General features: G+C 34.3%; 1 protein-coding gene across 8 annotated transcripts in view; it reads left to right on the forward strand.

The window, feature by feature from the left end:
• osp (myosin phosphatase Rho interacting protein outspread) overlaps positions 1-25,746 on the forward strand; it is a 320,351-nt gene that overhangs the window by 130,631 nt on the left and 163,974 nt on the right. For 7 of the 8 annotated variants that reach the window (XM_017637949.1, XM_017637978.1, XM_017637940.1 and 4 more), the window contains exons 3-4: positions 7,352-7,366; positions 14,908-14,988. In XM_017637949.1, the coding sequence (XP_017493438.1) occupies positions 7,352-7,366; positions 14,908-14,988 (96 nt within the window). The remainder of the gene's footprint in view (positions 1-7,351; positions 7,367-14,907; positions 14,989-25,746) is intronic. The other variant, XM_017637985.1, reaches the window with a different exon arrangement.

The following is a 25,746-nucleotide window of genomic DNA, read 5'->3' on the forward strand; positions in this document are numbered from 1 at the left end:
GACGGACGGACAGACAGTCACCGCTTAATCGATTTCTCTTTTCATTCTGATCATTTATGTATACATTTGTCTATATCTATCTCGATTCGTTTTGCCTGTTACAAACAACCGTTATGTGAACAAAGTTATAATACCCTTGTGCACAAGTGCGCTCGGGTATAAAAATATAACATAGCTAGTACAATAAAAACAAATGAACCGCATAATAATTCATTTGATTGTACAGATTTGTACAAATGTATGTCTCTTTATTAGTATTATCTATACATATATAAAATACGCGAATGCATTTTTTGTTCAGGATAAAATATCTGCACCGTTCTCTCGATTTTCAAAAATGGGGTGTCAATTTAAAGCGCTTGGCCTGTAGATGTGCAAACTGGTTTTACCCTTTTCGAAAAGGGTTGCCACCTGATAAAAAATTTGCATTCAAATAATTTAATAATAAATGCCATCAGATCCACACCGTTCTTTCGATTTTCAAAAATGAGGTATCAAAACAAAGTGATTGGCCTGTGGATGTGCGACAAGGTTTTATTTTTTCCAAAAGGAGATGCCACCTGTTAAAAAATTTAGTTCAAATGATTTAATAATTTAAATTATTATTACTCTTACTTTTAAAAAGGCTTCATTTCATATCTTTATTTACAAGGGTTGCCACCTGTTTAAAAAATTCAAAATGAATTAAGAGAATTAGGCAATTGAAATATGTATCACCATAAGGGTGCCAGACGAAAGAGATTTAAGACGATTTCAGTTTGAAAATAGTTTGGAAGAGGGCTGCCACCTGATTTAAAAGCCGAATTTAGTTAACTTATGCACAATTTGTATGAATAATAAAGAAATAGTGCTAAGAAATCTTGATATAGTCATTCATTAATTAATGAAATTTTGTATCAAAATATCAGACTGAAGAGGTTTAAAAAGATTTTAGTTAAGAGGGTTGCTACCTGTTTGAAAAGTCAAACTTTTTTAACTTATACACAAGCTAATTTAAAAATTAAGATATGAATGTAAAACGAAAGAGTTTTAAGAAAACTTTAGTTTCTAAATATATTTTTATTAGGACTACCACTTATTCGAAAAGTACTATCTATATATCGTTAGTAGATATGGTAAGAACAGGGCGTATCTTACATCGTCGCTGAAATGCAAAAAAACCACAGCTAGCTAAGATGTTTTATTACACAAAACGATGCGGGGTGTTATAATTCCATGAAATGCATCATAATCAATCAAAAAGTTAATTCTGGGTTTTTAGTTAGTTACGGTTTTTTGTATTACAGCGACAATGTGAGTTTCGCTCTTTCCATACTAAATATACTAACGATATATTAAGCATATTCTATATAGTGCTCTTTTTTGAATCATATGTCAAGTTATTTTAATAGTAACAGCTCTTTCCCGCTGGAAATTTTGACAGAAAGTTATTTTTTTAGAGGTACAGGGTGTTTTGATGGAATGTTTAAGAAGCGAAATTAAATTTTGGCGTCTTAACGCCATGCGCGTTAACTAGTTATTATTATTATTACGTCGCACTGCGACCCAAGAAGATGTAATTGTTATCACTCCAACCTTAGGCTATTTAAGAAGTTAAGCACTTTGGAGCTGTTTTATTTAAATCTTATTAATTTTTAATCAAAAATAGGTCATACTACAACGAAATCCATAAAAGTCAAAGTTTCTAACTTTTGTATAAATAGAAAACAAAATCGTAAAATTTTCACACTTTTTATTTAGAATTTTAACAACTCATGAACAACGGAACGGAATTTCGTTGCGGCTTCAAACTTTAACTTTATTATACTAAAATTGAATGGACTATAAACTGCATACCCAAAAACATTCTAAAAATTCTGAATAAAAAGTGTGGAATTTTGATGCAAATTTAACGATTTTCTTTTCTAATTATGCCAAAGTTAGAAACTTCGAATTTCATGGATTTTGTTGTAGCATGAGTTATATTTTTATTCAAAGTTAAAGAAAATTTAAATAAAACAAAATACGTATTTGTTATTTGTTATTTATGGCCTTATAACAATTATTGTCAGCAATTTTTATTGAGCTTGAGGCCGTTTTTAATGAAAACCTATTGTGGAAAAGTAACAATAATTTGAAAAAATGGTAGAAGTGATAGCTATTTCGGAAATCACCACATTTTGCAGTTGCCTACGCACTGGCTGAGTCAGCTGGGGTCGTTGGATCGAATCCTACTGAAAGAAGTCTGATGACGAAATGTGGTGATTTGCGAAATAGCTATCACTTCTACCATTTTTTCAAATTATTTTTGCTTTTCCACAATAGTTTTTTTTATAAAAAACGGCCTCAAGCTCAATAAAAGTTGTTGAATACAAATAAATATTTTCAAAGTATGGAAACCAATTTACTGTACGATTTTCACTGACACTCACTGTATGTGTTAACATTTTTGTTTTCCTCCAAATTTCCTCCCGTCTGCTTAAGAGTTATTACAGGTTCGTGAATTGTATTTTTCTTTTTGTTGTTGGAAATTGTTATGTAGTGACGCTGCAGCAGGTTGCACACAAAGTATTTCACCATTTTCGGGTGGCACTCCAAAGCTACGGAACCGAATAAATACTAAACACAAAAATAAAAAAATAAAAACGTGAATAGCAGCGCCACCGTCAAAGCCGTCAAAGGTTCGTTGCCATAATTTTTTCTTGTTTTTTATTTTGGTCTTATTTTTCTTTTCTTCTTTCATACACCCCTCAAAAGCTGACAAAATAAAGTTTTTCATACTAAAAACGAAAGTACTGCACGACCCGATGCCGCTGTCAGTACACGCGCCCCGCCATTGCCTGTCCGAGCGTTTTGGCTTTCCCTTTCTGTCGATCGGTTGTTGATCGTTAGCTCACCTGCGTGTTCATTCGCTGCAGCTCAGTCATAATACCTGCCGTTAACACTGACAGCCATTTGTTCATTCAATAATTTATTCGTTGCACCATTGATGTGTGTTGCAGCTTTCGATTTTCGAACGCCAGTATTATATTTTCTTTTTAGTATTATTTTTTTGTTTGTTGTTAAAGCTGACAGTGATGCACCGCGGCGATACGTCATCATGTCAATTATGACATCTGTCAGGTATTTCTTTGCTTCGCTTTTCTTTTCTTCATAAATTTTTCTGTCGCTTTTGTTTCTCGAAACAAATTTCAGTTAAATGCGATTTATTTTAACGATTTTTCAAGTTAAACCACAGCTTCAAATTTCTTTCAAACCGCACCTCTTTCTCAACAACGCTCTACCTTACGTTTTGTTGTTATAGTCAATTGCGGCTGTCATTTGTTGGCGCAAATGCTCAGTGAGGAATATATACATACATACATATGTACATAGTATCTAAAAATTTTGATTTATGGGAAAACTGTGAAGATCATAAAAATAAATAAATTCAATTAATGTGGAACATATGTATATGTAGGTAGTATACCATAACGAATATGCTCGCACACAAACATGTATAGGAATGTAAATGCATACTACTCATTGCTAGCGCCAACACTTAAGCTCCAATGCGCGAGTGCAACTACAAGTGGCAGCGCAAGTGAAATGCAGCTGCGCCATGAAATGAAAATTTAATTACTTTTTAATCTTCGCGGCTCTTGCTGCAAATTAAGCAAGTAATTACAATTATTGGTAGAAAAAAAGGAAAAAAGAAAGTGGCTGAGAAATGAACAGAAAGTGTTTGTTCATGGTAGCCATCAAGAAATTAAAAACACATTAATCATTTAGCAATCGCAGTCCTAACGGAGCAATGAGAAATCGCCCCACAGGTGCACTGAATGTTATACTAAACCGCTATCATTCCTATTGCATGCATTGCTCAAATAGCAGGAGTCGTTGTGTTATGGCTTCTTCAAAAAATAGGTAGGTTTTATTAGAAGCTCTTTCATGACAAAATAAGATGCTTGAGGTATCCCCAAGGTAAAATTTTAACTCGATATATTCTTGTGCCTATTGGCAGCAGCATTCTTGCACTTGTGCCCGCGTATGTTTTTTTGCAGGTAGAAGGAGTTGTGGTTTCCCAGATAGGGTCGCCAACCGTACTATAATATATAGTATTGAACTATTTTTCAGTCTGCGTACTATATACTCTTCGAAAAAATATAGTATGCAAAAATACTATACATATTTCTTCAGTTACAAATTAATGTAAATATTTATTTATTTATTTGTTTAACTAAATTTGTAATATATAATGAAATTAAATAGATTAGTTACAGCGCTATTTGGTCAGGTTATTGGCTGACATATAAATATATTTGAGTAATTTGCAAACAATTTTTTTATTAAACTTTTTGTTAAGCTGAGGTTTGTTCGGGAAATTTGTCATTTCAAATTTTAATAGTCTGGTAAGTTTTAAAATTGGTTGGTGAAACCGGGCATGAGCATGAATTACCAAATTTATTTAATTTCAAAATACTCTATTTCTGCAACTTCGGTATTTGCAGAAAGAGTTTTTTTCTATTATGAATGTAAAATTGCGAAATGAGAGAAACAAAGCGACTACATTTAATAATTACTGCGATAATGTATATGACACTTTCATAGTTATGAAGGAATTGTTAAAAACTGTCAAAAGTGAAAGCAAATATATATTTCTTTTAAGAAATACAGAAGAAAGAAAAGTAGGCGTTTTTACTTTTTCTTTTAAATAAAATACTATATATATTTGAAGTATAGTACCTATAAAAAAATTCTATAAATATCTTAGGAAATTTTGGCAACCCTAATCCCAGATTGTACGATTCAGATACTTACAAAATACTCAGTAGCGGTTATTAAAACAAAGTGAATCCAAGTCCTTATCCAGCTGATCCTTCCATTGTCTGAGGTATTCGGCATTGCCAACGCGTAAATGCCCGGCCCGTAATTCTTGCGAGTATTTTCTTCCGTATTCTTGCGAGTATTTTCTTCCAATAATTGGCGTATTGCGAATACCTGATCTATGGTGGATTTGTCAAGTCTAAGGCCACATTTATAAGGTGCGTTCGTTTGTCGGTGAGCTACATTCTTTCACACAATACGCTCGAGAATAGAGAGTGTTCCTTCCATAATTAAGTAAGATGTGGTCATCGGCCGCTATGTCGCTTAGATTGATTTTACAGGAGGAAGGATTTTTTCTGCCGGCCAGCTTTTCAAGCTCACATATTTAGGTCTCCCTCGTCTTGTTGCGGAAAATACGTATCGTTTTAATCTTCAGTACCAGTGTTGCTATACAAATATTACCAAATTCCTCAAAAACAAATGAAAAATCCTCAAAATCCGGACAAATTACTCAAAATTTTCTTATTACAGATACATATGAGTATTGTGTATTACATATATTTATTTACTGGTATGTACTTAGTATAAAAAGTTATTACATTCTCCAATTCATTTGGTACATTTGTTCTTGCGGCTCAAACAAAGTATATAAATAATATTGCTGCAACTATATCAGTGCTCAATCTGGTACTCAAGTTAGTCCTATACAGTTTTAAACTACTAAATATACATATGTTCTGCTGTAGCATTAGAAAAGGGCTATATTACTTAGTAATGCAGCTATAATTTTTCTAAATTGGGAAACTTGTATGAACCTGAAGAATTTTTTTCATTCAAAATCTTTTTTTCTATAATTTAGTGGATGAAGAATCAATATAAATATTTATATTCTTATGATCGAATGCGTGCTCTCTCCATTCGTTATCGAGATTTTGCAAGTTCAAAATAAGTTGAAAATATAACGATGTAATGAAAAGAATTATAGATAACATTTTGAATATTTAGCAGCAAATGCAGATGTGCTTAAGTATGAAAAACATCACACACGCAGCTTGACAAACCAAGCGAAATACTCCTTTGCTTAAAGCTATTTATGTTGTGTATGGGTGTGTTTGAAGGTTTGACAAGCCGTTTGCGGGAAATGTGAACAAAAATCAAAATTTTTTCTGGCCGCCATGTCGACGTTTGATCAAACCGCCCCAATCGCAACGGAATTTTCATGAGGACGCAAGAGAGAAAAATCGAAGAAAACCAAACTTTTTTACATTGCGAACCGGAAGAAAACTAAAACTCTTTGCTTGAACGAGTCATGTTTGCATGGTGTATGGCGAAATGGGAAAAGTAGGTTTGAAGAAGGTTTGACAAGCCGCTTGTATGGTGAATTTCGCTCTTTATAAAACTTCGGAAAGCTTTTTGTTCAAAAATTTGCAGAGCGATTTAACAACTCTGTTGTGTAAAACATGGTTGCATTTGTTGTCTGCAAATATATCGAGAGCAAATTCCTCAAAATAAAAATCCTCAAGCGCATCCGAAACTTCTCACGTTTTGAGGAATTACTCACATAGTTGTCACATTGTTCGCGTTGCTCCCGGTCGCAGTGTGGCCCTGCAGGCGACCTTTTTTTATCTCTGCAGTTTCGTGACATTCCTCATCGTACCAGGTGTTATTTCGGGCTCGTCTGACTACTCATTCGGCGGCGGTGTTTACTGAGTGGGAAATATGGTTCGAATGCTCGCGAATTTCGGTTTGTTGAAGAAAGCTCTCAGGGAGCGGGTGTTAAAGTCGAGTGGCGAATAAATTGGCGCTCTGCTTTGCTTGTAGCTTTTCGAAGTTGAGCTTTACTTCCATTGTTGGGCGCACATTTTTTACTACACAGGGGCGGGTTCGTATCTTGCCTTCCGCCTATCACAACATGATCGACTTGGTTTCTCGTATTTCGATCTGCAGACAGCCATGCCCCTTGAATGATCTTTTTGCGCACGGAATCGTCCTCCAACAAGACATTTCACTTTCGAATAATCACAGGAATGCTAGATTTTTGTATGGACTTTCATTTTGTGGGTCCAATCAACGTAGTAAAAGTCCCAATCGATTTAAGTAACGCGGTGTGTGTGCGCAATAAAGTTCCGAAAGCTACTACAATCTGTTTTTTAAACCTCAAGGGAAGTGAAAGAGTAGTGAGCGCCAATCCGATTCGACCTCAGTGTTTTCCATTTAGACGCTATAGTTCGGGCTTGAGGTGGTCCTAATCCTCATTTATTAAGTATAATCGGAATATGGCCAGTTTACCCAAACTTTCAAAATTTGTTGTGCAGCTTCATTTTTTAAACACTGTCCACTACATTCAGATGTCATTAACAAGTTCAATACGTATACAAGCGCATGCTAATCAGCTTTCTTAAATCAATTAGGCATCATAAACATTTTACAACATACATATGTGTATGTGTATCATTCTCCCTTGTCTTGTTCACAGATTGTAATTAATTTTTATTAAATGAAAACTCTAACGTTGACTTTGTGTTGTATATTTTCACATGCTTACCATGACAAATTAAAACAAAAGCCGGTAACACCGCCTGTAAGTATATTAACACTGAGTGATATCTTTCTATTACATAATATACATATATATGTATCTATATATTTATGTATGTAAATAAACTCATAATATGTTCGCATGCATGCCATATGTAGTTAAATACGTGTGTTCGCTATATATGCATATGTATATACTATATGTACATAAATACATATTTCATTATTTAGTTTTAGTCTTATTTCAATATGTATATGCCATTTTTTAAACTTAATTAAATATTTGCATTAACTCTAATTTGTGCTTCATCGTGATGTGATTGCGTCTTCATGCACTGAAATCGAGATCCGAAAGATTTCTCGCATTAAAGCTTTTTTGGTGTGGTGCACACTTTGTAATCTTGAAAAACCTCAAATTCTTTTAAAGAATTGATAAACGGTAAAAATATATACATACTTAGGTGCATGTTCAAAGAAAGTGAGAGTTTGTGCTAAATTGTATAAAAGTGTTTCAAATTGATCTGGTTTCGGATATCTTTAAAGTGTTTTCGATATTCTACGAGTAAAACACCACCATCTAAGGCATGCCTGAAAACTGGGACTCCCTTCCAACGATTGTTATTGTTTTTACCCGAGCGCACTTGTGCACCATGATTCATATGTCTTTTTAGCTCATGGACCAACTAATTTTCCCATACCTGCTACTTTTTAACGACGGCTGATCGTGTGTGTGTGTGATTCGTTGTATGTGCTTATTGTATTATGAGGTTTAAAAAAGCCTGCATATTTTACCTGATTCAATACAAACCAACACATTCAAATCGACAACAAATTTGCGGTTTTGATAAACCTCAGGCGTCTGCAATCTAAAATGTTTTGCCGGAATAGTTGGCCAAGTGCATGGGGCCGGGCGTTCAAAGCGAGAGCCTTTATTTATCCTAAGCAGCTACTTAGCCCTGCCTAGAGTCCCATTTAAAGATCTTAATCGTTGTCGTCAAGCTCAGCTAACGTGCTTTTCCCACGGGGCGTGACAAGAAGGGAAGGGGTGTTAGTTGATTTGGGTTGAGTAGGCGGAACGAGAGGTGGTTGATGTCAAGTGGATAATCTTAACTTGCTGATTATACATTAGGTTCGGTCCTTCAGTTCGTAGAGATGCCTTGCGTCGTGCCTGGGTAGAGGTTCCGCTCATATAAGTACCTCTTCGGGAGCTCACGTCCGTAACAACCGCATGATGCATCATCTCTTACCATAACTTGTTTGTTTCAAATTAAATCACTTATGATTTGATTCTAAGCTATTTTTCATATAACGGTTGTTTGTAACAGCCAAAACGAATCGAGATAAGATATAGACAGATCTATACATACATATATGCTCAGAATGAAAAAAGTAGTTGATTAAACCGTGACTATTTGTCCGTCTGTCCGTCCGTCTGTGCACACAATAACTCGAGTAAAAATTGAGATGTCTTAACGAAACTTCTTTTGAGCGTAGGACGGATGGTATTGAAAACGGAAAAAATCGGACGATAACCACTAGGGCGGGTCGAAAATATAATTTTTCTCAAATCCTTTGGTAATAGTGAAAGTATATTGTAGCATGAGGTCAACAATAAACCTGTAAAATATAATTTTTTTATTTAATAGCAAGAGCCCGCGCATCGACTCCCAAATGACACAAAGTACACTAGTCGGATAAGACGGATCCTTATTAAAAATTCAGGGTTCAGCAAAAAGGTTGGTGGGTATTATTAGATGATGAATCTGTAAACGCATACAACAAAGTAAAATTTCATCTCTGGCAGCCCTTTAATTTATGGTTACTCTTAAACTTATCTGTTTTTCGGTAAATTTAGAAATTGAGAAAAATGTGCTTCTTTCTAATGAAACCATTCTGCTATAATTTTCAAGAATGCACACTCGGAAAAAACATTCCTTGATGCTAGGAAAAAAGTATATTAACCTAAAGAACTATTACCTTGAAATGGCTCCAATGACATGACTGCCTTAATATGAGTAAACGATTTGACTCAGTTTAAGAAAAACACAATTCATTAGTTTTTAGGAAAAATTTACTTGCCATTTTATCCTCCGTGAAAAGAATAAGTATGTCATTTCGCTCGCAACTCTCCAACAGTGGCAATGGCCGACAGGGCAAAGCTCTGGAGTGCTTGTCGAGAGATCTAAGATTCGAGTCCCAAAGCAGGAGTTTTTCTTTAAACAATTTTTATTAATTTCTTATTTGAATTGTAGGTAATTTTTTAAATTGTATTAAAAAATTGTATCTAATTTATTTGTTATGGTATTTGAGTATTTAGGTTTTTTCCATGTATGAAATTAATTTTACAACTTGTAATTTATATTTAAACTGAAATTTAAATAATTGACATACCTTACTCTAACCACCTCCAACCGCACTCGAACCTGCGATCTTAGAACCGGAAGCAGCAGTCTTCACGCTATGCCACAGCCGACATTTGCCAGGAAAGCAATTAACTTTGCCTTAACAGCACTGACAAAATTCAAAATTATTTAAGAAAATTATTAGTTATATTGACGAAATTATTACTTATATCGAGTAAATTTAATTCCTCAAATTAATGACGCCCTATGTTTAGCATGTCGGCCGCTGTGGTGTAGTGGTAAGTAGTGCGCGCTTCTACTCCGCAGCGCCTGCGTTCAAGCCCTGGTACAAAGCAACATGGGGGAAAAAATATATATAAAAAAAAAAATATATATATATATAAGGTTTTTTCTTAAAAGCGGTCGTCCCTCGGCAGGTAATGGCAAGCCTCCGAGTGTATTTCAGCCATGAAAAACAGCTTCTCATAAAAATACAATCGCCGTTCGGAGTCGGCGTAAAACTGTAGGTCCCTCCGCTTTGTGTGACAACATCAAGGCGCACGCCACAAATTGGAGGAGAAGCTCGGCCAAACACTAACAGATGTGTAAGCGCCAATCTATTATTATTATTAGTTGACAATAAAATTAATTTTAATAATAATAATAATAATAATTTTAATATAAAATTTCCCCCTTTTTTCTTTGGAGATACGATTTGTCAAAATTTAGAGTTTTTCGTAATTCTGACTATTCATGTACTCTTCCAAATCGTTATATCTCGGGTTCTTTAAAGCTAAAGAAACGGGCTTAATATTTCTATATATAAGATGGTCAAGATTCTGCTAAATCTAACTTATCTATTAACAGTTGAACTTTTTGAAGTTGATTTGCATTGTACGGCAAGATTTTTTCTTAAGGCGACAAACTCCTAAAAATGGGCGTGGCAATTGTAGGACTAAAGTTTTGCAAAACGCAGATTCTATTGCGGATTTCAGCAGAATATCGCTTCGTTAACAACATTTGTTCCACAACTGGATAGGTATTCTATCGGAATCTGCAATAAAATTTAAATTCTTGCAAAAATTCGATGTTTAACACCTTACTTAATATATCTCAACATAAGTTTTGGAACAAAATTACAAATAATTGTTGATTCTCACAAAATAAACCATCTCGTCATAAAGAAAAATATTTTAAAAATAGTTCCTGAAAAAACCAAGTTTTTTATAGAGCATGAAACAGGGATTACGATGGTATAATTTTAAATCCCTATTTTACTGGTCTTCACTATGCAAATCAAATTCAAAAAGTTCAACTGCTAATAGCTAAGTTATATTTAGGGCAATCTTGACCACCTTATATTTAGAAATGTTAAGGCCGTTTCTTAGCTTTAAAATAACGTTAAGACGAAGTCTCTACGATCAGCAGAACCCAAGATATAACGATTTGAAGAAGTACATGATTAGTCAGAATCACGAAAAAATTCAAGCTTTTACAGATCATTTCTCCGAAGAAAAAATCGAAAAATAATTCCTCGAATACGTGTTAGCTTATTTCATGTGTATAACCCACAAGCGAATCGGAGACATGACATAAGTTTTCTTACGAAATCCGTCCGACTTAAAAAAGGATGGCTCATATGCATGCTATGCCCAATTGCGCCATTATGCAAAAATATGCATTTATAGCAAAGTATGCCAAAATATACTTTATCAAATGTAGCTAGTTTTCTTCGTTGCGAAGTAAAATATTCAAAAATATAAACACTATGAAGGTAAGATTTAAGATAAAAAGTATGCATTTCCATATTTTGAATTGCCCTACTAATAATCTACGAACAGAGTTCTTCCTGTAAATCCTGGTTAAACGTAGCTCGCGCGTTTGCCTGGCCCTTTCCGATACGTGGGAAGGAGGTACAGAGGACATCAGATGTGATATCTCAGCTGCAATAACAACCTTCCGTTCGCCCTGGGTGTGCTCAAATCTAATTAGGAAATGTCTGACCCCTCTTTCGGTCGTGTCGAGTATTTCGTAATCAGACGGTGGGCGAAAAACAAGACATGTGCTAATGCAATGTCATTCGCGGTAGATCAGCTGGCCATGGAAGGCACTATCGTTTCACTAAGGTAAGAGAGGGTAGAAATGCCAACTCAACGAACGTTGGGTTGAAAACCAGTGTGCTAGTGCAAGGACCTTTTGGTAAACTCACGAACTGTAACTCTCCATTCTTGTGTATGTATTGCCCAGACACTCTCCCAGTGGATTTCATCGGCAAGTCTAAAAATATCACATCTTCTACTTTAACTGCCTAGCTTTTACAAGGCTGTGTTCTAAACCGCTCGAATTGACATGAAAACCGACGCGAGGGAACCTTCCGGTACAGAAATCTGTTGGCTGAAAAACTTTGTTTTTCGCTATAACTTAGCTGTTACCGTCCATAGTGAAGACAACAAGTCTTGTGATTGAAATGGTGCGGCAATCTGGGGAGCTAGTTATTTTAACTGTTGTTGGTGAATATTTCTAGGTCTTCATGCAAAATTGGTAGGACTGGCATTTAAAATGTGTAATCCTAAGTTCAATAGATTTTAAGCTCAGGCGCGCAATAGCCAGCAGAGTACAATGGGTCATCTACTCTATGATAAATGTTTATCTTCAATAAATTTTCCATTCCAATGGTGCATAAAAGACAAGTTCGCATATTTTTTTTTATTATTATTATTATTATATTCTTTGATTTATGCCCTAAACGGTACGGTCGCGTTAAAACTGTTTTGTGCAAATTATTTGGCCTCTACTTAATTAAGCATCATTTGCCCACATAATGTCGTTCATTCAGCACTCCCTTTTTACCACAATCGCGTGTACACAAATCCACCTACAAACTTATCGATGAATCTCGCTATCAGTGTTACAGCTTTTTGTATTTTTAATTTACATTTATTTATAGTAGCTTTTTGTATTGTCTTCTATTGTATTGCAACTTTTCTGTCTATCCACTTCACACTTTAGCTTTGTATGTGTCAACTAAGTAATCGCAATTCGTAGTGCAACACTTAATGAATAATTCCAGTTGGACTATGCCACCGAAATCAAAAGAGCCGCAGCTCGCTCCAACCCAGGTCGATGGAAGTCAGGGTGGCGACAGTAGCCACCTCATGCCACTCTATTCTAAGAAAAGAAAAAAAAAGCACAGTCACTTTTACTTCATTGTTTTTTTCGACAATTTTTTTCAAGTTAGTTTTAATCGCTGCACCAGCAGTCTGTTGGTTAGGTGCTCAATTGTCATGCTGAACTATTTATCTGTTATGCCATTTGTTTGCGACTAGACAACAAAGTTGCTTTAATTTTGTCAATGTTTTTATTTGCATATACATATGCATGTATGTATGTATGCACTTACATAAGTATGTAAGTACATACACTGAGAAAAAAATCAACCAAAATTGGTTAATGTTGGCAAATTCAAACTTAAAAAGGAATCAATTTGATTTTGGTTTCATTTTAACAATGCCATTGCCGAACCTGCTGGAAGCTAAATCGTGTTTACGTTCAACTTGAATCAAATTTGGTCCTAAAATTTATGTGAAAAAATAAGATCGGATCTTTAATGCCGCCACACCATACGATTGTTCTGAACCGAAAAAAAGTATACCCCTATTTCTTTTTAATCAAACATTTTTTAGGGAGTGCTCACAGCGCTCAAAGTTTTCCATGAATTTTATATGGGGAAAAACCACTTTTCGTACAAATGGTATACATTTCTCGAAAATCAATATTTTTCGATCGAAAAACTGTGGTTCTCTTCGGTAGACTCCCAGTGTTAATACCCAATTGTTTCTTTAACCATTTTTTCATGGTAACTATATTTCATAAGTCCTCCTAAACCCCCAGAAATGCAATGGGGGACCAATAAAAAATTTTTAATATTAAAAAATGGTTAAATAAACAATTGGATATTAATATGGGAAGTCTGAAAAAAAACAAAGTTTCCCGATCGAAAAATATTGATTTCCTAGAAATTTATACCATTTCCATGAAAAGTTGTTTTTTCCCCATATAAAATACATGGAAAACTTTGATCGCTGTAAGCATCCCCTAAAAATTTTTTGATTTCAAAATATAAAATAGGGGTATATTTTTTTCGGTTCAGAACAATCCTAGGGGCTGGCGGCATTAAAATTCCGGCTGTATTGTTTTTGGACCACTCTAATATGCATACATACATTTAAATACGAAAGTAGCTTGCTGACTAGAATGACTTTTCTATATATAAATACATATACTTTTCACCGCACAAATTCGAGGAAAACTATGTTGCTTTTGGCTCAGTGTTCATACATACATACATATTTACATAAGTATGTATATCTACTTCATAACGTCTTTGCAATTGTGATTTGGTTTTTTATTATTTTAAATTCATTTGTTGTGATATTTTTAATGCACTGCCGTCCATTGCTATGCACTTTTTCCGTCCGCCAAAAAATTGGCATTTTTTCGGTAGTTTTCTCATTGCTGCCGCCATCCTTTGCGCTAACCTCGCTCGCCCCCAACCCGATAAGACAATCATTTGTTGGGGTTGTTGGGTCGCCGTTTGTTGGTGGGTGCCACGTTTGTTGGTTAGTTGGTCGGCTGGTCTGTAGGTTGATTTTACAACGCTTTTTCCGTCTCATTCCGCAATTGTTTTATTCACGTTATTGCTATTACTATTTGACTATTAGTCATGTCAATGGGTTCGCGTAAAGAGCGCCATCCAAAACTACAAAAAATTTGGTGCATTTTGCTGCTGAAATATTTACACGGGCTGGTCGGTAGTAGCTGCTGCTGCTGTTACACTGCACGTAATGGCCCTAAAATTCAAATAAAAAATGAAAAGAAACTAAATTGGAGCAATCAATTGCTAAGTACTCGTGGTTGTTGTTGCCTAGGCGCGAAAAGGTTACCGCTTGTTGCGCTGACTCGAAGGGAATGGCTTTCGGTATTTTTTCTCATGGTTTTTTATTCAGTTCAGTTTTGTTTTCATTTCGTTTAATTAATTGATAAGCAGTCAAAGCGATAAAAACTCATTTATATACAGCACAGACCGAAAATTCAATTCACAATCTCCATTAATATGCTTTGTAGCTTGATAATTCAATTTTTAGCATTTAGCAAAAAATTATATTAATCAACTCTTTGTAAAAATAATTACTATATCGTTCTAACTTTTACTTTTTATTGTTTTTTTTTTTTTAATTTCAAGGCTTCACGCAAGGTTTCGAAATGTGGTTATCTCTTCGTTGCGCCAGATTGGGACTTCAGCAATCCGCTATATAGAACAAAGGTAAGTCTAGTTTCTAATGATGTAATTAACATAAATTCAAATGGCACTGAGAAAAGAGGCAAATAAATATATCGAGCTTTATTCGATTTTGTCGCAAGCGACGAAAGGCAAGTTTCACAATATAACGTTTTTTTTTTTAAATTTCTTCCTTAAAATGTGTAGTACTTGATCTGGATCTAAATGAAAAACGATATTACTAACTGCCTTTTTGATAAAATTATTAATATTCTTCATACCTTAATATTTAAAACACCCTTTTATTCCTTAGTACTATGTACAGTTTTTCTTTTGTTTATTTAATATTAACTATTTTTTTATAAACATGTAGCGTATTCTACGTGTAAATCCGATTTTAAAGTTTAATACAAATTTAAAAAAACGTGGCAACAAAGGTGTGTGCTATCCTAATAGTTAATAATACTTTGAGAAACTTTTCGGCCCCCAAGATTTGATAAGTATTACCAAATAATGGAACTACATATAACAAAATTATGTGTTGAGAGCAGCGTTGCCACTAACAATTTTTTTCCCCTACCGATTTTCCTCCCAAATCCGACCAAAATCGTTTACAACCTACCAAATAAATTTCAATTATAAAATAGCATTCTGAAAGCATACAATTCATTTATTTAAGATTAAATATTTCGAATAAAACTTTAACATAAGAGGTAAAATTGGTAAATCTTCTTTAGAAACTACCTAAGCTGGTGTTATTATTTGTAAAAGTTTTATATCTTTACGCTTGAAATCAAATCTAAAATTTGTTTGGTCCAAAAACTCTAAGTAAAACATGAATATATTGGTTTTGATTACTTTCGTTTTCAAAATCAATATTAACATTGTTACTGATCGCATCTTTTTTAATAAAGTTACTCAAAATTAAGAGATAATGTGCTTTGATAGTTGCTTATAAGTATGGCAAACGAGAGCTTTCAGCTTGGAACTCTTTTTTAAGATTGTTAATTATGGGCAAAATATACGATAGAAATAAAAAATAGCATTTTGGTTTGGTGGCTCAATGCTTTTCGGCAATTTTTTTACAAGCGTAGCTTGAGCACAGGTGAAGTGAGTGGCATGTGCACTTTATATGAAATAAATCGGTTTCTGCACTCAATAATGTTTTCAGCCCGCCCAAGTCTCCAGCCATAACATCGGCTCCATCAGTGGCCAAACCAATTAGGTTTCTTATTTTTAAAGGCAGGATTGGCAGATGTTTAAAATGTACAATTGGCAAATATTTATATGCAAAATGATGTTTGAAATATATATTTTTATAGTTAAGAATTTAAAAACTTAATTCAACTATCCGACCAAAATCTTCTTTGCCTACCAACCTACCAAATGAAAAAGAAGCGACAAAATTTAGTTGGAAAACACCAATAATGAAAGAAACATATTTATTTGACTTAACAAACCCCTTTTCTCAGTGCAAGCAAGTCCTTTCATTTTGTTGCTAGGTGTATGTGCTTCTCCATCCGGCATCTGGTTGGGATGGTCAGTTGCTATTTAAGAAAATTGCTAAAATTAATAAAATCATGTAATGTGGGCGTCAAAATAAAGAGGTTTAAGAAGGCTTACAGGTGGAAATATTTTTGTGGAAGGTTGCCAACTGTTTGAAATTTTAATTTAATTTAATTGATGAGATAAAATTAATATTGCAATATGGATATCAAGCTGAAGATGTTTAGGAATGTTTACTTCTGAAAATACTTTTTAGGAGGGTTACCACCTGTTTGAAAATCGCTGTTTAAATAAATTTATAAGATAAAGAAAATAATGCAGTATGGGTGTCAAAGGAAAGAGGTTTAAGAAGGCTTACAGGTAAAAATATTTTTGTGGAAGGTTAACACCTGTTTGAAATTTTTAATTTAACTTAATTTAATGTTACTTTTGCTATATTATTCTGTACTTTATTTAATTTGATTTTAGTTGAGGTTAATTTTGTAATTTTTCTGGATTATTTTTACACTGAAAAGCCCTCGCGTTTTACTGTACTTAAAAAGTTATTAATAAATAAATAAAATACATAAATAAGTTAAATTGTGCAATATGAGTACAAAATAAAGGGGTTCGAAAATTTTACTGCCGAATATACTTTGAGAGGGCGCTGCCACCTGTTTTAAAAATTGTATTCATTTAAATTGATAAAATAAATTAAATATTACAATACTGGTAATAAACTAAAGAGGCTTAAGAAAGTTTACTGCCGAAAAATTTTTTGAAGCGGGTTGCCACCTACATATACATATATGTATTTGAAAAATTTAATTCAGTTAAATTGATAAGAAAAGGTAAATATTGAATTAATACACATTTATAGAAAATGCCCGATATGTAGACTCGAGTTTTAAATTATAAATTAAATTTCCAGGAGAAAACCGATAAAATACCTTCTTTCATAAAAAATTCTTGATAAATCGAAAATTGGTTTGAAAATATCACTTCATAAAGCTCTTTAATTTTTGTTGCACTAAATACAACACCGAGTTGTCGCACTTACTTCACTATGAATTGTCGCACTTAGTGCACTATAAATTGTAACAATTTTATTTTATTTTTCATGAATGAGACCATAAGAGTTTTGGGAGGGAGGAACAACACAAAAATACTTTTAAGCCGCAGTGAAGCTCGGCGGGTATTTGCTAGTTCTTAAATAATATAATAGGCTTTGCCAATGCTTGCTTATATGAAGCTAACTCCATTGTTATTTATTATGAGTGGTACATCAATTTTAAAAACCATGTATGTACATAAAGTAGATTTTGTTAAAAATTTCTCTTGAATAAGCACATTGGTATCGACAAAATAGATATGTACATATTTACAAATATTCATTAGTTTTAATTCAGGTTGAGTACAATAAACTAATAATAGTTGCTTTCGCGTAGCTGTTAGTTGTTCAAAGTTAACCAAAACTTTCAGGTTTTTGCGTTCGCGTACGCAAAAAACTTGCAAAGTAGGGGAAATTGAGAGAGCAAAGTTACATTTCATTTTGAGGGGAAGCTTTTAGTTTCTGCTGGAAAAATTTTTGCCAACAGGAAAACAGCTGAACAAAAACAGCTGGTAGGAATTTACGCAAATCACAAAATTTAATTTGATGGTTTGGAAGTTAAAATGATAATTAAACTTGTAAGACTAATTAAACTTGTAAGAACTAAGTGGTTATTCGTTTAATCAATAAACTGTGTCAGGAAAACTTTTGTGATGAGTTTACGTACGTCTTAAATTTTTCAATTTTGAATCTAAACAAAACTTTATCAGCTGTTCGTATAACTTGCAAGTGTCTGCAAATTTTCTGTTCGCGTACTATTTTGGATATACATATTTGTCTTGTCATTTTTACGTACGTCTTAAATTTTTCAATTTTGAATCTAAACAAAAATTTATCAGCTGTTCGTATAACTTGCAAGTGTCTGCAAATTTTCTGTTCGCGTACTATTTTGGATTTACATATTTGTCTTGTTAAAGAACAGATGACATTTCGCCGGAATTTTGCTGTTGGATGTTTTTACTGGAGATTTTAAGCGAACGCACCTAATTATACACGAAGAAATACTTACATATATGTAACAATGTAATTTTGAATACTTACTAAGTATTTGCGCCAATACAATAAATACAGCTAAACAACTCTGCCACACCTTGTAATCACATTTCTGCAGCCACTGCTAATATTTTCAGCTCCCACACGTCTGTTGCGCCTCAATGAAAAATGTGCATAAACAATTTCAATAAACATTATACACAAAAGTAGGAAAGTAAAACGGCAAATAAAAATTTATTTTAATGAGATGCTGTGCGCGAGGAATGTAGACACCTTAAGGCTAATGCTAAAGGCTGTTTAGAAAATTATGAATGAAATGGAACAAGCGCTTAAGCTCGCTTAAGCTGTAATTGTAAACTTTTATCACATTTATATATGAAGATAAACTACATGCAATCGTTCTGTTATTATTACACGTATACCTTTGTACATATTTAGTAATGCTTGTCAACATAGTTGCCAACTTAGTGCTTTAAGCACTAGATTTAGTGCTTTTTGAAAATTAAAACGCCAAACAAAATGGTTTAGTGCCTAGTGCCCCTTTTAGTGCTTTTTTTTAAACTAAAACTTCTGAATTTACAAGAATCTACAAATTTAAATGCACTAAAATGCAAACCATGATTGATAAAAAGATGAAGTTGCAAACCCACGTTCTTGCGTTCTTGTAAAATTGTATTCGCGTTGAAAATGCTAGCACGCAGATAAGTTAAGTATTTATTTCTTTATTTTCTTGATTATTGATTGATTACACAGTTGGAAAAATTTTATCTCTTTTTGCCACCTGAGTGCATCGGTTTTTGTAGATTTTTCGGTGCTGAATCCAAAACTGGCTGCAGGATTTCTCTTCCATGTCAGAATTTTGAGATATCCTAACCTCTAAGTGTAAAAACACGGTTTTTCGCAATATTTGGAGTTATATTATAAAACAACAAATTTTTTCGCTCATTTCTACTTAGGGTATCATTAAGTATTACTCTTCCCCTTTAAAATTTAATTTCGTTTGTTGCGATTCGATTGTTTTTTCTCCAGATGTACCAGTTTTAATGTGCAGTACTTCGGTATTACTTCGTAAGCATGAGTGGGTATTTATCAGACAACAGCATGAGTTTACTCACTTCCATCTAAACAGTATGAACACATTGCGGTGAACTCTATAAGGTTAGTGAGAAACACCGTACAAACAGTGAGATTCATAGTTAGTTTTGAAATCAATGTTTAGCTGCAGTGTACTCATTTGATTTCAAATATGGCATTGATATACTCTTTCCGAATCAAGTCAAGCGAGTGAAAAATGCTGTTATGAAAAGCAAGTCGAGCAATCGAATGACACCCATTGACTTCAAACAATTAGTAGAGAATACGACAATTTTGAAAAAAGTGGATATTGATGAAGTATTTTTTTAAATATATTAGTTTTACTAAATTATTTAGTTATGCACCTGACGTACATTTATATAATTAGTCTACAAAAGAAATGCAATGTTACTTTAGAAGACATCGGCTTTATAAGGGACTTGAAAAATAAGTTGCTTTATTATTTAAAAACAGTTGCTGTTGAAAACTAACAGATTTGCACAAAATTGTGCTTTTTTTATACCCACCAGCAAAACAGCTCAAGAACTTTACCGAATCTGAGCAAATGTACACAAAAGAGAAATGTTTACAAATTATGAGAACGTTAACTGAGAATTCTGACAGTACAACGGAACCACAAATTGCGGATACACCTTTGTTCCCTTCAGACAACTTTGAGCTCTTTTCAGGTCTTCTTAAACAACCTACCTTTGTGAGCAGAACTGATAAAGCTACTGCAGAGCTGCGGCCATATGAAAATATTGAGGTATATTTTCATACGGACTTCAATATAATTAATCNTATTGAGGTATATTTTCATACGGACTTCAGTATAATTGATTGGTGAGAGGTACACAAATGCGAAATGCCGCTGCTGCATAAACTCAGTCGTAGAGTAATACGAGGCTCCTTCAACTAGCGCATCGTCAGAAAGAGTTTTTTCTTCTGCTGGAAATGTTATTTCTGACAAAAGATGCCACCTTTTGTCAAATGATGATGCCCTTAATCAGTTGATATTTTTGCATTATATATGCAGTTAGGAAACCAAAAAAAATAACAAAAATTGTCTTTACAAATGTTTTTTCTTTGATACTTTTTACAGCAGTTATGCCATGCACTTGTTTTTCAAATGAAGCACTTGTTATTTGAATCGAGCACTTGATAGTGTGAATTACTCACTAAACCGACAATGTTTTTTCAATGATATCGCACGTTATGTTTGGAAATAAATGAGTGCGAGTGTGTGCAGATGTGAAAAGAAAGCGAGTGACTTAAAATGTAATTTGAGTGTAGCCATGCAGCTCTCTGGTATTTATTTATACATGTAAATAGTGTTTATTTTTATCCTTTTGTTTACCACAAACTGTTATGAAAAAGGGTATCCTTTGATTAAAAAAAAATTTAGTGGTTTTAGTACGGTAAAACGCTCTTTTTTTCAAGGTTTGGTGCTTTTTGAAATTCAAAAGTTGGCAACACTGCTTGTCAATGTAGTAATTATTCTGAGAAAATAGCTTAGTGACGTCAACTAAATATGTTTCTCTCAATACATGATTTGGTCGTATTTTCATTATTTGGTTATAGTTACCAAATCATTTGTTAAGGCTGATGCCACATAAAACTTTTGCTTCGCTTTACGTGACAGATTCGCTTTGACAGATAAGATGAATTGTATGAAAATGCACAAAGCACGCCACATAGATCGTTGACGCTGCAGCGCGAAGCGAAAAGATGGCCAACTCCCATCTTTTTGCGCGCTTTGACAATCAACCGGTTTAATATTTATTTTGTTTCGTCCAAATTCGAGTTTTCATGTAGAAACATAAAACTTAATTACATTGCTGATATTTTTAAAGCAAAATATATAAAATCCACAGCAATTTTGACAAATAAAAAAGCAGTACAAAATTGTTTTCTTTGCGTTCATTGTGGCATACCTTTTGCGTCTGGCGCTTCGCTGGCAAAGTTATAAATGTCACGCAAAGCTACAAAGTTTTATCTGGCATCAGCTTAAGTGATAAGCTGTGGTGTAGTAGTTAGCACTGCGCGCCACCATTCCGCACGGCCTGGGCTCAAGCCCGGTTCAACCCAATATCAAAAAATAAAAAAAAATAAGCTTTTTCTAATAGCGGTCGCCCCTCGTCGGGCAACGGCGAACGAGCTTTTCACAAAAATACAATCGCCGTTCGGAGTCGGCATAAAACTGTAGGCCCCTCCCCTTTGTGTAGTGATGTGATGTTTTTTTTTTTTGATTCGATTCACATTTCGGTCCATAGAAAGGCACACATCGATGCATCGATTTGCATAGGGTTTGTCAGATAATACGAATATTCTCGATACGTTGCATACTGTCTAGGTTGGCGCATGGATAGCATAAATAGCATGATTTGATAATTTGGTTATTTGAATACATGAAACACTAACGAAATTAATCAATCATGCTATTTATGCTATCTATGCACCATGCTATACAGTATGCAACGGATCAAGAATATCCCTAATGTTTCACGACAAAATATGTTATTAGCAAAATTGTAGACAATTTTAAATAAATTTCTGCAACTGAGCTAACTATGTTTCTAACTTTTTGGAGCCATTTAAATTTTTTGGTCAAAGACCTGTACAGTTAGAACTGGAATGGCGGTTTAATGTACTAGACATGTCAGTTAAAAAAAAAATCGATGCGATCGAATGGCAAATTTTCGATGCATCGAAGCAAAACATCGATATTTTGGATGCATTGATGTTCTTCCCACATCTCTACCTTTGTGTGACAATATCCGGCGTTTGCCACATAATCGGAGGAGAAGCTCGGCCATCTATCTGTCTACATATCTTCTATATATAAATAGATGTGAATGTTTGTTTGTTAATTACTTTATAACTTTTGAGCCACAACACAGAATCAAACGAAACTTTGCACACTTATTTGTTTTTACCCCAGGAAGGTTATAGGTATGGTTTTGCTTGAAATTATTTCGTGAATTTTGCGAGGAGCCGTGGCACCTTTCCATACGCTAAGCGCACATTGCATCCGATAGGCTGACCGATTTCGGCCGAACTGATGCGCACACTTAACCACATTATTTGACGACCGTATTTGTACGCACAAATCTAGTTTTCATTTCAATTTTGTAAGTAATGAAATATTTTTATAAGTTTTAATTGGCATACTCTAAACATGTGATTTCATTGGTAATTTTTTTTTGGTTTTGCACCCAATAAGTTAATTTTTCGCAGTCCATTTTGGAACTTTTCACCTGACATGGGACGATTAAAATAAACATGTTTGAATTTATCGTCACTGACGGATGGCAACGGCCGATGCCGGTTCGGTAATCGGTTTATATGTGAGAGCGCTGATATAATCACAATTGTTTATTCATATCGCCCACCTATTAGCCAATATCGACCGAGTACAATGCAGCCGATGCCGGCTACAGTGTACATGTAGCGATAGGGCTGCAAACCGTAAGTCAAAAGGGCTTGAAGTTTGGTATGAAGATGTGTCTATGGTAGGTGCTTATAGTAGTAGTTTATAAAAGGGGTGTGGCCCACCCCGTAGGCGTGGAATTTTGTATCAGCTATAACTTCAGAACAATAAGTCACATGAACTTGAAGTTGGGTTGCAGACATATCTAGTAGGTGTTTATAGTAAGGTATAAATAAATGAGTTTAAAAAAGGGGGCGTGGCACATCTTATAGTCGTGAATTTTTACCGTAAGTGACATAAACTTAAAATTTGGTATGCAGATATATCTACGGTAGGTGCTTATAGTAACATAACATAACCGTGGAATTTTTTATCAACCATAACTTTGGATCCACAAGTCACATGACCCTTTTAATTTTTTCTGATATGCCTTTCGAAATTAAGAGACATCAGTTTCCAGTTCACTTAGCTTTTTGAATGACAATAAACAAGAATGCCTTAAAATAAAACACAACACTTTATCGAAAGAATAGATACTTTCAAGTATTAAAAACATGGGTTAAATAATATTAGAGTTATTATTCGTAAGAAATTAGATAGTTAAAATTTAAATATTACAACATTGGCATTTCAACTATTATATAACTGATTGGGGATATTTTAATGTAAATAAAAACTCCTGCTGTGCCGAAAATTATTTCATTTCATTCAGTAACACCCTGGCTACATAACTGACCTACCGTATTCTCCTATCGCGACCAGAATAAAATTATAGCAGAAATAAAATTTAACATCTTTACATATTATTTTTCATATTGTATGAAGACGTGGGGTGAAACTCGCGGGTAAAAGCTAGTCTGCTATGTATTTTGCTGACTTTTTTGTGAGTTTAGTTTTATGAAAATTCTCGTTTCTCAGTGTAGCGTAATGTGCGCTAAGCATGTAGGGAATAAAACCCTAATTGTATATCTTAAAGATGGTAGGAAATACCTCTCGTAGCAGTATCGCTACTTCGCTTTTACCTACGTAAATATGTACTGAGAAAAGAGTTTACTTTCGACAACTTAATGGAACTATTCGCCGAATTTTCGTTAATTTATTTGAATATTCTTTGTGGTCAACGTAGCGTATGGTTCATAAAAGAACGCTCTTATGTTCCTTAAACACAGATTTTCGTTCTCTTGACACATGTTGTAGACACAGTTACAAATCTTAGGTTGAGGCAACCGTGATCTGGTTTCTCAGAAAAAACTTGCCCCTTGTGTTCTGCGACACTCAATACATAGATATCGCTAGCTCAGAGTGAAACGTTGCTAAGTCCACTTTTAATGAAAACTCATGTTTGATACAGGAGGCTAGAGAAATTAAAAGTATAGAGGTACTTGTTTTATTTATATAATAGATTGGCGCTTACACATATGTGCCATTGCCTGGCGAGGGGCGACAGCTATTAAGGCCAGTATGCAGCTCTCATGAATGCAAAAACTCCATATAAAATGACGTACAAGAAATGGTTAAGAAATCTGGTTGTGTAAGTTCTAACAAATTTGCTACGCTTTCTACTACGGGTTTCTCAAGTTTTTTTGTGAAAAAGAGCACAAGGCAACCCATGCTTGTCATCCCATTATTTCTGGAGAAAAGAGTGAGGCAACAGCATGGTGACACACACGAAATAATGACAATTTTTGCTTGACTGTATGCTTGATAGCTGCATACTGGCCTCAAAGGCGTCCAAGGAATTTTGACATCTAATACTTCACCAGCCTGTTACCTCACTCTTTGCTCAAGAAATAATGGAACGGGCATATACTTCTGTTGCAAGCATTGGTTGCCTAGTGCTCTTTTTTCACAAAAAAAACTTTAGTAATCCGTAGTAGAAAGCGTAGCAAATTTCTTAAGAACTGCGTACTGCCTTAAGGAAATTTGACTCAAGAAAATGTCTTAGCCATTTGCTTTTCTTGAGAGCTGCTTACTGACCTTTAAGTGGAAGCGGAGTGGAAGCGCGCACTGCTTACCACTACACCACAGTCTTTTATTTATTCTCGTTTATATTCAATGAAAGGAAAATTTGCTAAGTCCAATAAAAGCTCCGAAAATTCGATAAGGCGAAAATAGTAAGAAATTGTTTAATAAAGATCTATCTGATTTCTGTGGAGTTTTGCTTTGCTTCAAACAACCAAAAGTTGTATTTAAAGTTTTGCGAAATGCTTGAAGAAAATGGCTATAAGAAGTTTTTTTCCTCTCCTGTAAAATTTTTAAAATGGGCAACTTTCACTCTAAGCTACCGATATGTAATGTGCCAATTTACGTCTGATGTACTAGGGTTTTTTCATTAGCTTTCGGCAGAAGCAAATATAGGCCCTGACTTTTGAATGGCTTTATCAAAGTACGGATGTTTTCATCAAGAATAACTCCCACAAATTTTAGTTTTTACAAAAGTGTGTCTGTTCTCCTTAAAAAAAAAAAACTGTTCTTAAATTGTTAAATTTTTCACTGAAAAGTGGTGCAAAATTGGGTCGACAGGATGGTCCTCGTTACACGCAATCGCAACGGCCATATGCCCGAAATTGGGTTTAAACATTGAATGCTATAAAGTTACCCAATTAATCAGGTTCTGCAATTCACTTCCGATTGATCTCTAGAAACACCCGATATTTACTTATCGTTAATTTTTTTGTATGGAGCTTGGGGAGGTGTAATGTCAGATGCC

This window comes from Rhagoletis zephyria, unplaced genomic scaffold (genome assembly GCF_001687245.7).
Source record: "Rhagoletis zephyria isolate East Lansing unplaced genomic scaffold, Rhagoletis_zephyria_1.1 Rzeph_scaffold_00138, whole genome shotgun sequence".
NCBI classification, from domain to species: Eukaryota; Metazoa; Arthropoda; class Insecta; order Diptera; family Tephritidae; genus Rhagoletis; species Rhagoletis zephyria.